At 33.0% G+C, this 17131-nt stretch overlaps 2 protein-coding genes across 2 annotated transcripts; one reads left to right on the top strand and one right to left on the bottom strand.

Annotated features, from left to right (window-relative positions):
* Positions 1 to 3715: 3715 nt before the first annotated feature.
* LOC105110231 (putative MO25-like protein At5g47540) lies at positions 3716 to 13194 on the top strand. The gene is made up of 11 exons (XM_011005210.1): positions 3716 to 3935; positions 4019 to 4180; positions 4299 to 4417; positions 4527 to 4601; positions 5226 to 5319; positions 5974 to 6033; positions 11982 to 12050; positions 12390 to 12487; positions 12626 to 12671; positions 12760 to 12862; positions 12972 to 13194. The coding sequence occupies exons 1-11, from the start codon at positions 3816 to 3818 to the stop codon at positions 13082 to 13084; spliced, it is 1059 nt and encodes a 352-aa protein (XP_011003512.1). The 5' UTR covers positions 3716 to 3815; the 3' UTR covers positions 13085 to 13194.
* Positions 13195 to 14008: 814 nt separating this feature from the next.
* LOC105110230 (cytochrome b561 and DOMON domain-containing protein At5g35735) lies at positions 14009 to 16553 on the bottom strand. The gene is made up of 3 exons (XM_011005209.1): positions 15624 to 16553; positions 15240 to 15494; positions 14009 to 14563 (listed from the first exon to the last, which is right to left on the bottom strand). The coding sequence occupies exons 1-3, from the start codon at positions 16236 to 16238 to the stop codon at positions 14252 to 14254; spliced, it is 1182 nt and encodes a 393-aa protein (XP_011003511.1). The 5' UTR covers positions 16239 to 16553; the 3' UTR covers positions 14009 to 14251.
* Between the last annotated feature and the right edge of the window lie 578 nt (positions 16554 to 17131).

Raw genomic sequence — 17131 nt, 5'->3', positions numbered from 1 at the left:
AACAAAGACATTTCTATCAACGATTTCATCATCGATGTTATCATGTTAGCAACCTCCACATTTATAAACCTAAAATTTCATTCGTTCATTGAAATTAATTATTTAAAAATTATTTATTATTGTTTATTTTTTAATCGTGCAGGAAAGGAGAACAAACTTACATGTTTTGGTCGAGCTTTCACTGATCATTATACTTCCTAGTATATATATCCTATGAAAAAAGGATATCCGCTTTACAAGGTGGCCTCGCACTTGACGAGCCTGCGTCGAGAAAGGGAGTTTGTGCTCGAGGTGCCTAATTATGGTTGACACTTAACAACTTATGGCATCACAAGCACTACTAAAAAAAAACAACGCTTTTTATATGTATCACTTATTAATGACCTTCTCTTCGTCATCTAAACAAATTAAGTATAAAAAAAGTAATTACATTATCATTATACCCTATTTAAAAAAAATTAATAATATCTCTCGTATATAGGAGAATACCAAAACATTTATTACCTACAAATACGCATCAATAAATAAACTTACAAATAAGTTGATTTTATTTATGACTACTATTTAATTTATTTATTTAAAAAATGACACATAAAAATCATAATATATCAATTGACCCCTACATTATCCATGGCATATCAACTCTATTATATAAAAATAATGCTAGCTCGATCATTGATTAATAAATTTATTGGAGAATTTTAAACTAAAAATAACTAAATAGTTTAAAATATCACATATCCAAAATTTAATTCTAAATCACATCTTAGGCACATATAAATCTTAATAATTAAGTTTGAAACCCTTGCAATATATAAGATGAAACACATATTATTCAATTAAATTGAATTTTGTTTACATTACCAAAATTGTTACTTCAAAAACAAATCCCCTCGCTTTCAATTTTGTTTACATGACCGACAATATTATTAATTATGCTGCCAAATTCCCACCAGGGTTGAAGATTATGAAACTCATATTATTTAATGCAAAAGCAATCCTATGTTTAAGATACTAGAAAACAATACTATCCTAAGACAAATTCTTTATAAAACATGATGTTTACTTAAGTTTAATATATTCACAAGATATTCTTCTTGAACAATGATTATTTATAATATCTTACAATATATATTATCATTATTGTCATGAGCAGTTATAAAAACTATATCATAAAAATAATAATTCCAAGAAATCAAAATTACTCTTGATAAATAAATTGTCTAAAACTTCAATTTATTTTGGAGATTAAAATACATAAATTATGTTATAAGAATGTCAACATTCTAATTTGGTCCTATGTTTTCATTGCATTCCCTAAATTTTGGGATTTTCAATATTCATTTAATTTGAATTTGAATTTTAGATTTTAGATTTTAGTTTAATCCCTAAATGAACTAATCAAACCCTAAATTTGGATGTTTCTTTTTATATGCATGACATTCAAGTTATTCAAGTTATGACAGAGGAGATTAATTTTCTTTTTATATGCATGACATTCAAGTTATGACAGAAAAGATTAATTTTCCAATAAGAAAGTTCTTGAAAAATACTTCACTTTATCCAATTATGAGTCACACCAAAACTAAGAAACTTCTGCTTATCGAATTGAAAACCAAACATAATACACTTTTACTACAAGACCACATCACACAATTCTTCACTTAACAGTACGGAAGGTGCAACATCCTTTTTAAGCAACATCCTTTTTAACTTTACCTACAAAGAATATATTTTTATTCTTTTTATACTTGTGATTGGGTTGGCAAGAACATCCGATGAAAAAAAAAGACCTTTTACGACTATTTATTAAGGTAAAGGCCTTGTTATTTTTCATAAAATATAGACATGTTAATATTTCATGCGTGCTCTAATTAGAAACCATCACATACACAGGAAAATCATTGATAGTCCACATCAAAATCGCTTTAATGCAAAAATTATGTTTCCTAAATACATCATACATCAAAGTCTCGGGTGACAAAAATTGATTCAACTCATCAATCAATAGTTGAAGATAAACATTTATATTCCTACCTAGACCATTAGGATTAGGTATGACTGGATAAGAATATGAACTTTAGCCTCATACACATCTTTAACAACAAGTTCTAAACCATGATTATCACTAGTCAACAAGAATATGATGCAATAAATGACCTAAATGGATTGAATCTATTTATACATAACTCAACACGTACATTTTATTGTTCTATTGAAAACTTAAGATGTATCCTATTAAATTACTTTCAGGCTTTACCATTAGAAAAGTACATAATGACTTCATCTATTACAATATGTGAATAATACCATGTCATGTGATCAACAATCTTTAGACAGATGAATAACCTTTACAGTTTAGGAGTGATTGAGAAGTATTTTAGTTTTTTATATGCTACAAGAGTCTTTTCCCAAATAGTTCTAGGTTTATATTAAGCATGCCTATAAGTTATACACTTGGTCAAATAAACAATACAAGTTGCAGAAGTTTGCATGCCTATAAGTTATACACTTGGTCAAATTTGCATTTTCAAAACAATACAAGTTTTAGAAGTTTAGACACTTCTTAATTTTTTAATATCCCAAACAAAGGGATTTTATATGGATTTAGCAATATAGAAATTTAAATATTACTAACAGATTCATCAACAAGTATCAACGATAATTATATTTCATTGGTAATTTCATTTGTAATATGAACACATTATTTTTTTTTTATTATTTCTTGTTTTCTAACTATAATCCCCTTGGTATTTATTGATGAAAACAATGACATCATTTTGTATTGGTAAATATCACTATAATTTACCAATGTATTTTTTCTATTAGTATTTCCATTTTTATTTGACAAATTAATAGGTAGTAATTTAATAATAATAATAATAATAATTTTTAGTTTGAATAAATAATTATGTAATTCTGTATTTTAGAAGTTAAAGGGTGAAACTATAATTATGACTTATGTAATTCTTTAAAGGTACAAAGAAAAGATAAAATATGAAGATGGTTTTTTGTTTTTCTGTCTATTGAAAGACTTTTTGCATTTCTGTATTTTTTAGTATCAAAATGTATATGTGCATTTGTGTGCAAGGTATGAGTGTGTTAATTTCTGTGACATGTGAGGGTTAGAAAATCATCAATAAATTATTAAAATTAATGTTTTTAAACTAAATTAAATAATTTATCATCATTTATATATATATATATATATATATAGTAACAGTCACATATTTTAACCAAATTACTAAGTTATTTCATATCAACTTTAATTTTTTTTTATATAAATCAAAATATTATTAATTTTATAAAAATAAATAAATAAATCGTTATTTATATTTCAAAAATAATTATGTAGGTATTAAAAATTACCAACAAAACTGCTAGTAAATATCCAAAGTAACAAATCTAGCTCCTTTTAACCGGTTGTTATCATCATCATGACCATAATTATTAGGAAAAGCTTAATAAAATTGTGAAGTAATATAAATATAGACAATCGAAAATAGCCCTAGAAGTACATTTACACAAGTGTGTGGCAAGGAGAGAATTTTGTGAAAGGGGCTAAAAGGCACACCTTAAAATAACAAACAAACCTTCATGACATGTCATGGAGTGCCAAGGATCGGAGTATAACAACCACGAAAGCAAAGCCAAGGCCACAGAAAACGGTTTCATTTATATTTGTATCTGTCATTTACTATCATCATCCCATTTTCTTCTCCTCTTATTCCGCTACTAAAACTTCCTCCTCCTCCTCCTCCTCGTCGCACCAAATCCTCAGCAGAAGATTTCCTGCTCGTGCATGTGTCTAAGATATGAAGGGACTCTTCAAGCCAAAACCCCGGACTCCCGTGGAGCTGGTGCTCCAAACACGTGATCTTCTAATCTTTCTTGACCAGAATACCGAAACTCGAGAACGCAAGCGCGAGGAAAAGGTACGTTCAGTATGCACTGATTATTCTTTCTTTCTCAATTTTTTTAGATCGATGTCTTATGGAAAATTAATAATGATGAGCAGATGTCTGAGCTGAGCAAACAGATTCTGGAGATGAGGATAGTTTTATTTGGGAATGGACAAGCAGAGCCGAATCCTGATGCATGCGCGCATTTGGCTCGGGAGTTCTTTAAGCATGATACGTTCCGCCTTCTCGTTGTTTGTCTTCCAAAACTTGACTTGGGGGTAAGCTCATCAACCAAATATATATTATTTCTTTAATTATTATTATTATTATTATTATTATGTTATGATTGATGAGACCGGTTTTGTGGATTTCATGAGCACCCTTTGTTAATTTCAGGCACGTCAAAATGCTACTCATGTTCTAGCAAATTTGCAGAGGCAACGAGTTGGTGGGCGGTTGATTGCTTCCGAGTATCTGGAAAATAATTTAGACCTCATGGATGTTTTGCTCCCTGGGTAAACCAAAAATAAATAAATAGACTTTTGTTGTCAAGAAACAATACTTGTGGTTGTGATGTGTTAATTTTTTTAATTTTTCTTACTAATTTCCTACTAATGTGATTAGTTATGAAGATGGTGACATTGCTCTAACTTATGGTGCAATTTCGAGGGAGTGCATTCGTCATCAGATTGTGGCTATGTAAGTTATATGATTTGGATTTTTATTTTTTATTATTTGAATCTGTGAAGTCTTATCAGCAATGTGTTTACTGGTGCAATGATGAACGTTTTCATTAGCCATGTGTTTACTGGCTAAGGTTCAGATTTTGTTCCTGGTCAGTTTGTTAGTCTTTAGAGACATTGGAAGGTTAATTATAGTTGAAATGAAGGCCGGATTCTTTTGCTGCAGAAAACTGAGGTGCTGATCTTGTTGTTGCTTGTTGTTGCTTATTGTAGGAAATTTCTAGGCATAGTTGACCCTCTTAAATGAATATTATTATTCAGATTAAATTCAAACTAGTAATTAGTATTTGGTTTTGCCTTGCAATCTAAGACGTAGTCCAGAAAGTTCATGAAGATACGAAATGCACTCCCTCCAAACTTGTAGCACAAAGTTGTAGGCATTTTGTCTTTCTTCCCTCAAATAGAGGAAGTGAAGTAAATTGAGGACATCAGAGGTGTATGCCAAGGGTAGCCGTGTTACCATTTTTCATTTTTATTCTGTAGTTCGACCACACTAGCTTCGGAATTGTCAAATATGGCTTAATTTCTGCATTAGCACAATTAACGTGATTTATTTCAATAAATCTTATTGATTTCTCAGGTACGTATTGGGATCAGAGTACATGAAGAAATTTTTTACCTACATACAAATTCCAAATTTTGACATAGCATCAGATGCTCAGTCAACTTTTAAGGTATGGTGAGCAGCTCTTTTACTTATTTATGTTCTTACATCTAAAATTGATGTGCGTATCGTGCAGGCAGAAAACTACTGCTTTTATTCTTCATAGACTAAGTGATTACCTATTTGAAGTATTAGATCCATTAATGCATTTTTTTCGAATCCATCTTAGAAGCCTTTGCAGCTGTTCTTACCATCAAAATATTTATGTAAATGATAAATTTGCAGGATTAAGAACTTCAGGATAAGTTTGTATCAGGAACATAATTTCTACTAGTCCTTACATGTGTTCATTGAAACCTTAGCAGGCAAAAAACCTTCGACCTCCACAATAACCATATTTTCTTCTTTGTTTTACTGTCTTCGCTATCTTCTACCTATGGAGTTGGGATCAAGCATCTAGCTCAAATGGCCTACTATTTATCTATCCATCATCCTATGGCCTTGCCAGTTTTAACCAGAATGTTTTGTGTTTGGATTTCTTGATGCATGCAATAACTTATTTATCTATAATCCACACTCGGATTATGTTTTAATATGTCAGTTCTATCAATAATCAGTATATTTGCCTAATGTTGTTCGTGGAACTTGTTATTTTGTACTATTGTTCTTCATATGTTTCTAATTTTAGGAGTATGATCACTGACCCACTGCCATATTTTCACAGGAGCTCCTGACAAGGCATAGATCAACTGTTGCAGAATTTCTTTCTGCAAATTATGACTGGGTAAGTAGTATAATCAATATCTCCTTTCTAGTCCAGTGAGGTTTACCTATATACATATATTACAGCAACTTGTAAAGTCTTCTCAAAGAACATGAATAGTGGATGATCCAATACAGCAGAGTGTCAACTAGTTTCACTGCTAAAATCAACAGCACTTAAGACATTGAACTGGAGGTAGATTCAGAGAAATTTCATTATTGCCATTCATCCCTTACATGTTCATAATAGTGATCTTATTAAACAATATTGTTCCTAGGATCGGTGAAACTTCGTAAACAAATGATTGAGTTAGCTAGCAAGAGGTTTTCATTTACAAAGTGTAGAATTGTTAGGAGTATGAAAATGATTTTTTTTTTCTTTTTAATGCTTGAGTATAGTATGTATATATCCAGATATAGGATTAATCTAAATCCTTAAAATGAAGCTATAATTGAATGCATATAAATTAGCCCTGCAATCAACCTTATAACCGATAGCTCTATATAGTTGACTTGCTATATTTAGAATAATAATCAATTCTATAATTGATTTATTATATTTACAACAGTCTCACTCAAGCTGGAGCATATATGTTAATTATGCCTAGCTTGTTACAAATATTTCAAGCTGGAGCATATATGTTAATCATGCCTAGCTTGTTACAAATATCTTCAATCCTAGGATCACTCAAAGTTTTAATGAAGATATCACCCAACTGCTCCGTAGTTTTGACATAACTAGTAGAGATCAAATTTTGCTAAATTTTCTTGCCAATGAAGTGACAATCAATTTTAAATGTTTAGTGCTTTCATGAAAAACTGGATTTGATGCAATGTGACAATCATAACTTCATAGGTAATGAACTACCAAGATCAATCTCATTGAGTAATTGTTGTATCCATATAAGTTCAAACGTGGATTATGTCATGGCTCTATATTCTGATTCAGCACTGGAATAAAAGACTATATTTTGCTTCTTACTTATCCATGACACCAAGTTTTTCCTAACAAAAACACAATAACTCGTAGTAGATCTTTTATCAATATTAGAACCTGCCCAATCTGCATCTGAGAAGCATTCAATATGAGTATGACCATGATTTCTATACCATATGCCACGTCCTGGAGCTCCTTTAAGATAACACAAAATCTGTTCCAAAGCTGCCCAATTGGTGGTTTATAGGGAAGACATGAACTGGCTCGCAATGCTAACAGGATATGCAATGTTAAGACAAGTCATCGTTAGATAATTTAACTTGCCAACTAATCGACGATACATCTTAATATCTGCAAACAACTCACCATCTTCTACGGTAAGTTGTGTGTTGGTGACCATTGGTGCACTACAAGGTTCAACACCTAACCTTCCAGATTCTGTCAAAAGATCAAAAATATACTTTCTTTGAGATAGAAAGGTAACCTTCTTACACTTTGTAACTTCAATACCTAAAAAATACATTAGCATCCCCAAGTCTTTAGTTTGGAAATTTGCTTGAAGAAAACACTTAAGAGCTAAGATGCCTTTACTGTCACTACCAGTGATAACAATATCGTCAATATACACAACCAACAAGATAAGGTCAACTTCAGATTGTTGAAGAATACTGAATGATCACACTTACTTTTCTTCGTACCAAATTCTTGAATAATCTCACTAAATCACCCAAACCAAGCATGTGGATTCCATTTTAACCCATACAAGGACTTTCTAAGTCGACAAACCTTATTAGACTCCCCTGAGCAACAAATCTAGGTGGTTGCTCAATATACACTTTTTCTTCTAAATCACAATGAAGAAATGCATTATTGATAATTAACTGGTGTAAAGGTCAATCATTAGTAGAAGCAATAAACATAAATAAATGAATAGATGCAAGTTTAGCCACTGGAGAGAAGGTATCAGAATAATCTACTCCTTATGTTTGAGCATATCCTTTCATAAGGAGACAGATTTTGAGACAAGCCATAGACCCATCAGGATTGACCTTGACAATATACACACATTTACAAACAATACTTTGTTTTCTTACTGGTAAGTCTATGAGTTTCCAAGTGTCATTATTGTCTAAAGCTCTCATCTTTCTTTTATAGCAGCTCGCCAACCAAGATGAGACAAAGCCTCAACTAAAGTTTTGGGAATAGATACAAAGTCTAAAAAAGTAACAAAGCAACACAAAGAAGGAGAAAAGTATATATATAAAAAGCAAACGATGAGATAGGATGAGTACATCGTCTTTTACCTTTACAAAAAACAATAAGAAGATCAAGACTAGGATCTATAAACGTAGAAGCTGGTAGAGGGCGTGAGTTGTATGATGGAGGATGTCGAGAATGCACTTGAGTGATGACTGGTGTTATGAGAACTAGGTCATTTGAGGAAGCATGGTTAATAGTAGTGGTAATATTGTACACTAGAATATTATCATTCTCCTCCTCACAATTATAAATTTTTGACATGGGAAAGAATGGAATAGATTCAAAAAATGAAATATTAGAAGACACCAAATAACGACCCAACTCAGGAGAGTAACATTGATACCCTTTCTATAGACGAGAATACCCTAAAAATACATTCAGAGACTTAGGATCTAGTTTAGACACCTCAAGCCGAACATCACAAATAAAACAAGTACAATAAAAAATACGTAGTTCAATTGGAAATAAGGAATGAGAAGGAAACAAAATAGAATGAGGAATAGCACTAACCAAAACAAATGAGGGCATATGATTAATTAAAAAATAAGCAGTCGAAACTGCATATGTCCAAAATTGTTTAGGGACATTCATTTAAAAAAGAAGGGCTCTAGCAACTTCTAGTAAATATCTATTTTTACATTCTGCAACACTATTTTGAGGTGGGATGTCAACATATAAAGACTGATGAAAAATTCCATTTTGTGACATATAGGAATTAAAAGGCTTGGAAAAATACTCTTTTGCATTATCACTTTGTAAAATGCACACAAAAACATTAAATTGAGTTTTTATTTTAGCATAAAAGACACTAACTATAAAGAGTAATTTTTACTTTTTTTCTCATTAAATATAACCAAATGACATGAGAATAGTCATCAATAAAAGTGATAAAATATCAAAATCCAGACATAGAAAGTACTCGACAAGGACCCCAAACATTAGAATGTATTAACTCAAAGGGGGATGCATCCCGTTTATTAACTCTTGGTACATATAAAGAGCGATAATGTTTGATAAATTGGCAAGACTCATAATTTAAATGAGTTAACTTTTGGAAATGAGGAAATAATTTTTTTAAAATGGGTAACGAAGGATGCCCTAACCGATAATGAGGTTTAAGAGGTGTCATAATACTGGAACAAGCAGCAAGTTTTGGTGCTTTTAGATTCGACATTTTTGATGTAGTAGTTTCAAGCACATAAAGATCAGCAGATTCATATCCTCTACCAATAATCTTCTCTTTCATAAGACCCTGAAATAAACAACAGTCAGAGAAAAATAAGACACAACAATTGAGAGCCTTAGTGATTTGACTAACAGAAAGTATATTGAAGGAAAAGTTAGGCAAACACAAGATTGAGGATAATGAAAAAGATAATGTATGAGAGATTGTTCCAGAACCACTAATAGAAGTGGTTGACCCATCAACCAAAGTAACACTAGAGAACCACTAATAGAAGTGGTTGACCCATCAGCCAAAGTAAGATTTTGAAGATTTTTAAAAGTTTTAAAAGGGAAAAGAATACCTTTGTCACCTGTCATATAGTTCGTAGTACCTGAATCAATGACTCGTTTGCTAAAGGATGACATAAGGCATATAGTGGGTTTACTTTACTCATCAATTGTAGAAGGATTGGACTTTAGTGAGCTTGGTATTGAGTGAAGCGAGCAAATTCATCAGTAGAAATAAGCACAGACTTGTCATTAGATAAAGACACTGTAGATACATAGTTGATTCCTTGAGTTGCAATATTAACAACCTAGGCTTGCTGCTGTGGTTTACCATGAAGCTTCTAATAAGTACGTCTTATATGACCAAGTTCATCAAAGTAATAAAAAAAAACCAGTTTGTTATTATCAACATTTCTACCTAAGCCACCACCACTCCAACTGCCTTGAAAACCAGTAGTCTTCCGACTGCCTTGACTATCTCGACTTCCTCGACAAGCTTCATTTGAAGTTCCACGACTCATAAGGGCACCAACAACAATAGGAGCATATCGAGATCCCTCTGAACACAAGATTCTTGTAAAGGTGTCACAAAGAATGGTTATCTTCAGACTAGAAAGAATCTATGTTTGAGCAGCATCAAATTCTGGTGGCAAACCTACAAGGAAATTCATAATAGTCATCTGCTCACGTTGAAACTATTGAGTTTTCATATTAATACTAAAAGGAAGAAGAGAATTTAGCTCCTTGTATGCCCGTTTAAAATCCATAAAATATTCAATGAAAGACCTATCTTGCTTCTCTAAGAGATAAAACTCCTTACACGCATCACATATACGAGAGATATTTTCTCTGCTAGAATATAAGAAAACCAAATAATCCAGGAGATTTTTAACAAAATCACAGTGATTAACTAAACCAATTACTTCATTATCAAAAAAATTTCGAATCTGCGAGAAAATTGCGGCATCATCTCTCAACCATGCCTTCTTTGCTGCAGCATCAGATGGTGGATCATCAACAAGGTGATCATCTTTATCAATACTACGAAGATACACTTGCACTATTTTGCTTTAATTCAAATAGTTGGTATTATTTAGTTTGTGCTCTGTGATTTTTGTTGTCATAGGAACAACATCAAAAATCACATTTTGCACTTATGTGTTTCTATCTTTTGTTATTACTATACTCAAAGTAGGACAAAAACTATGAAAAAAAAAATTATAACTCAATTTAGCCACGCTAAAAGAAAAGAGAATCCTATGGCTCTAATATATTGTTAGAGTGTGAAAATAGTATTTCTATTATTTCTAATACATGACTATAATATATATATAGAGTGTGAAAATAGTATTTCTATTATTTTTAATATATGACTATAATATATATACACATACATATACATATACACACACACATACATATACATATAGACATACACATACATATATATATATATATATATATATATATAGGTCTAGAATTAATCTAAATCTCAAGAAGCTATAATTGAATGCATATAAATTAATTTTGCAATCAGTTTTATAACTAAAATTGTTATAGTTAACTTACTCTGATTAGAACAATAATCAATCCTATAATTGAGTTACTATATTTACAACACAAAGAAGAGGTTGGAACAGAGACCTCTCGGGAGACAAAGGATACTAATGATAGTTGAGCCACATCTCATTGGCAAGCAAGAGCTTTTAAAGCTTTTCATCTGAAAAAAGGATGGCATTGTAAAAAGGAGGACGCTGACAGCTCAGAACAGACTCTGCTTGAGGCATTCAAATGGCAGTTATATCATTCATCCCTCAATTGTTCATAATACTGATCCTATTATAAATTGTTGTTGCTAGGATCAATGGAGCTTCTTTAATAGCAGCTGTGAAATTGTTTACAAATATATTTCTGGATCAAAGATCGTACTGTAAGGCTTTCTAACTAAAAGATCAACTAATTGAGTTACTTAGATGAGCTTCTTAAGCTTATTCATCTGAAGGGGACGGCGTTTTAAAAAAGAGGATGCCGATCACTCATATCAGAGAGCATTAATGAGAACCAAAGGCATTGCTTATAATTTATGCTTGCAAAAATACCAGTTTGAAGTGGTATCAGACAATCTGTAGAATTATAAGACCAAAGTAATTGGCATGGATGTCACTTGGAGGTGATAAATACTTACCCTGTATAATCTCCATGTTGATGGTGTGATTAAACATAACATAACACTTATTTACTTACCTTTTTCCTTCCATTTTGTTAGTGATTGATTCCTATTATCACTATCTTACGTGACACCAAATTTTCCCTTGTTCCAGTTTTTCCAAGGATACAATTCACAATTGCTACAATCTCCCAGTTACATAACCAGAAGGCATGCTGTCAAGGTAATACAAGATTCACAGGAGTAATCTATATTTTGCATCATTTGTTGATTTATATTTTTTATGATAAAATCATCTTCGTCCAAATTTATTTATATTGATTTTCTATATAAAAAAATTACAGTGGTATATGTCTAAATCCCATTGCTGGGAATTAATAAGCTCAAATATTTGAAAGCAACTATAAGCATGAAAAAAAAAAGTGAAAGGGGAAAATCCTTTTTGATTTTATTTTCTCTGAAAGCTTTCCTTTATTGTTTTTTCCCAAAAAAAAATCAGAGACATTTGTTAAGGAGAAATATAATACAACATCTTTTCTGACTAGCATATAACGTGCTTCAGCTGTTGGGAGACATGTTACTTGACCGCTCAAATTCTGCTGTGATGGTTCGGTATGTGAGTTCATTGGAGAACATGAGGATCTTGATGAACCTTTTCTGCTTATCTCTCTCTCTCTCTCTCTCTCTCTCTCGCCACCTCCCTCTCTGATTTACCATATTTGCACACAGCATGTGCATGTGTTTGTATAAAACCTTAGTATTTCTGTGCCACTATAAATCTTGGTTCCTTCATTTGCAGGATTCAAATAAGACAATACAACTGGACACGTTTCATGTGTTCAAGGTAGTGTAGTCAGATATTTGGATATTGTAGATATTTTGTCTGCTTTTATTGATCTGTCATCTTTTAAATAACTTTTTGTAAATGATAGTTATTTGTAGCAAATCAAAAAAAGCCTCCTGAGATCATCAGTGTACTTGTTACAAATAGAAGCAAGCTCCTTAGGTTTCTTGGCGACTTCAGCATTGATAAAGGTAGAAGTGATATAATTAGAAAACGAAGTTCAGAAGTTTGTAGTCCTTGTTACCTTATACTAGATTGCTAATCAAAACAAGGATATTAATTCTGCTTAATTAGTTTCAGAGGACGAACAATTTGAAGCTGACAAAGCTGAAGTCATCAAAGAGATCGCCGCTCTAGAAATCAGCGGTGAGCGCTCATTCACAGATGCAGATGAGTGTGAGTTTGAGTCCTAAATTGTCCTTAAATTTACAACATTTTTGCATTTGGGAAACAGTTTAGGATCTAGTTTATCCATGGTCTTTGTTACTTCCGCCAGAACTTGTACAAGAGTGCTCCTATTTTATTATATGTATGTTCTGTTTAGATATAAATGTCTTTGAAGCACCTGTGCCTTTAGTCAAACTGCATTTCAGGTGCTGTTAATTATTTCATCCCCTCGTTGAATACTGTAAAATCTTATCAACCATGAAAATCTCACCTCTCCAGAAATCAATGATTGCTCATGCACAGATGCTTGTGGAGATATTGCTCACAGAAAATCCCATCTTCCTATGACTTAAAAGAGTAGTCTTCCGAAACAGTTTTCGTGATATTTTTGAATAACCACATAGTTTTCCAAAATGAAGGTTGACATTTTCCAAAACCGAATTTCTACTTATTAATGCTTTCCGACCGCATGCCTCAGTATTTGTTTGAAACTTTCCATGTCATGACAGGATGTTTCCCAATCATCGCCTGCTTTTCCATTAATCAGATAATGCATGAACCAGAGAATGACAATTGCCTCCTAGAGCTCCTCCCACTCTGGAAGTGCTCAGGGGTCATATTATTACATTTCAATCGAGTGCTTACTGGGCCATGCTGGACTTCGTTTAGAAAAGTTCTGTGGCTATGACTACTAATTGGACCAATCCCATGCATGACTTCCCAGGTATGACAAACCGCCACAGGCATTAGGTGCAGACCTGACGAGGAGATAAAACCAGCTTTCTAATCTCACCCTCAACTCCACACAAAAATACAATAACCAAAGAAGACTATGATGATGTTATCCTCCATCCATGCAAGCAGGCATGCCTGCCTGCCTGCTGGCTAGAATATGGCAGATCACAGAATTTCCCAAAAAGAATAAATAGCAAGGCTGTATTTGTAAATCATGACCAAATAAAACAAACACAGGCTCTATTAAAACATATATGTGATCCAAAAATACATCAATTGTCATGTAACAGACTGCCGAAAAATAAAAATACAAAACCAAATCTCGCTAAATACATCAATCGTCATGTAATAGACTGCCGAAAAACAAAAATACAAAACCGAATCTCGCTAATGAACTTCTAACCAGGAGATATACATATAACACAGAGCAAGTTAATTGACGTTAAACCAACCATCAGTTACGCAGTCTGCTGTGCCCTGGAGCCATATACATTTTCTCCATTAACATGCTTATCAGAACTTGCAGCTTTCTTTCTCTTAATCACAATGAACCAAGTTACTGCTTCCATAACAGCCGCCACAACCACAAGAAATATTAGAACACCAGTATAAGCCTTTTTCCAGTTATCCTCACTGTCCAAAACTTCAAATCCCTCAAAGATATTAGCAATGCTCAGAATCACGGTAGTATATCCGATGGTGTGGTGGTATATGTTCCAATACAGTCTGTATTTGTGGTCTGGCTTTGGCCTCAAAAGCAAGGCAAGCACCTGCAAACAGGGCGGCAATGCATTATTTGTGAGAAGACTAATCTATAAGGTAATTTTACATTACTTGAGTAGAAATTATAGTGGGGACAATGATTTTTTTTTGCCGGAGAAGACAGGACCTAAAAAAGTAAGTCCGTCTCTTTATACTTTCTGTTTTTTCCCTTTTGAAATGGTTGCTAGGGTGGATGGTTTCTAATAACGTTGATGGAATGGGACCTTGCAGACAGGTTCCCTCCCAGATGCCGCAGTGGCTGATCTTGATGGGGTCGCTCATTCCTTCTGCTATTTCTTTTTTTAGTTAAACTACGTTTACTCCCAGAATTTTTTTTAGCTTTAGAAGGTACCATGATGAATCTTAGACTCATAATATATATCACGAGTTTCTCTCAGCCTTCCACTTTGATTGGACGGTAATTCTAGAAGCCAGAAGCGGGATCTATATTTTAACAACAGTTTCTTTCTCGGAGTGAACTTCTTTTGTTGGATACCCTTAAGAGTACTTACAGCTGGGTCTTCATGCACTTAAAACCCTTCTTTTGCTATGAGGAAAGAAATCTAGAAACTATCGATACCATGTTGTATTAATGGAGGCTGAGAGAAGTTTAATGACAATCAAATTTCAATTAATTGCTTTAAGCTAGAAGAAAGAAAAAAAGCGATGTGCTAGTAAAAATACCTGAAGGGTTCCAAGGGCGAAGATGATCATGCCAAGATTTCTGTGGGTTTCATAGGAAATTCCAGGACTATCGCTTCCGAGTTTTATACCAGTCGCCCATCCAGCAACACCGACAGCATAACCAGAAGTTTGGCACGTAACATGCAAGTAAAACCATGCTGGACCTGCTGACTTGAACACCTTTAGGTACCTAGCTATAATGATTCCCACAGGCATAAGAATTCCCCAACTCACTGCATTTAATACTCCATGAACCTGAAAAAACCAGTTAAATCACCTTAAGAATTACAAGTTAGAAAAAAAAAAAATACAAGTTAAACCCATGCCCAGATAGCATCCTCCTATAGCTATACATACTGCATAATTAATTGACCATCCACTTACATTTCTCTTTCGTTGTTTTGAGGTAGTTCCACCGGTTGTTGTTACTGATCCATCTATAAAATCTACAGTCCCCATCGATTTCCCATTTTGTCCTTCGGTGGGATGTTCACCAGGATTACCTCCATTCATAGGACCTTCTTGCCAAATTTGGTTGGTCGAACGCAAGCTATCTGTAAGCTGAAGTGTTGCAAATATTATCATATCCCCATTGGAGGAAAACTCCGCGGCAATACTGGGGACATCGAAAATCAATCTACCAGGTTGCATATTTGGGTTTTTATTTAACTGGGTAGTGTAAGCAAGAATGGAGCCATTGGGGTGTTGGTACGCTACAAGAGCCTGTGAACCAGCCATCTCTTGCCCGCTAGGATTTAGAGCCCATGATATCCAGTTAGATGTCGATGCTCCAGATTTGCGGAATGCAATATCAGCTGTCAAGTTCGATGGGTGGTAATTCCAGTGAAGAGAACAGCTCAACTGTGGAAGGTCATTGCAAGTGCTGTACGATCGGTTTCCAGAGAAAGTATAGTTTCCGCAAGTTTGAGCCAGAGATGGGACACACAACGAGATCAATAAAGTGCAAGAAAACAATAGAGTTGTTAAAGACTTATCCATTGTTGGTTGGCTGGTTGCTACTTATAGAAGCAGGGATTGATGTCAGGGATGAGATGCCTTCGGAGGAGGATTTAAGCAAGTTTCAGCCCCTAAATGGAATAACTACTGAAACTGTTTCCTGATGAGGTTCTGGTTCCTGTGGGTGGATTAGAGAGTTGTGAATCCAGAAACTCGAGATTTATAGGATTCCTCTTGTAAGAAGAGAGGAGGCGTCTTCCGAGGAAAAAGCTATCGAGGGAAAGTGATATATACAAAACTGCCAAGATTAGCTGTGCGCATAGTTTTCAACAGAAGCTTCCTTAAACTACATACAAGTTGACAGAAAAGAAAATCCCATGGAAAGAAAATTATTATAGATGAAATAAATAGAGAAGCTTTTGGGCTAACCTCATATAGCCTTGATTAGTATTCTCGTAGTTATTATATTTGTGATTTAAAAAAAAATATTTTATAAAAAATATTTTTAGTTGAGGTTGGTTTTAAAAAAATAAGTGTTTGGTTAAAATTATAATTGAAATTGAGATTTAATAAAAAATAATTTAATATGTTTGGTTAAGAATGCTTTTGAAATTGAGGTTATAAAATAATTTAAAATAAGATATATTAATAATGATAGTTTTTAATTTAAATATTATAATTTTAACTATTGATATTATATCATGAAATAAATAATACTTTATATTATTGTTTTATTAAAATATCTACAATTCCATCATGTATGAAATACATCCGACAAGAACTACAGTTTTTTTAGTTTTTTAACGCACAATAACATGAGGTAAAATATAACTAAGAATAAAATTGGAATTGTGATCAAATTCTGCAAATGTTACATCATTAAGTGATCTTTGTTTAATTTATATAACATTATTGAATAATATTAAATACTAATT

The sequence above is a fragment of the Populus euphratica genome, unplaced genomic scaffold (assembly GCF_000495115.2).
Source record: "Populus euphratica unplaced genomic scaffold, PopEup_1.0 scaffold244.1, whole genome shotgun sequence".
Classification (NCBI taxonomy): domain Eukaryota; kingdom Viridiplantae; phylum Streptophyta; class Magnoliopsida; order Malpighiales; family Salicaceae; genus Populus; species Populus euphratica.
The sequence above is the reverse complement of the archived record's forward strand: the minus strand, read 5'-3'. Positions and strand labels throughout refer to the sequence as shown.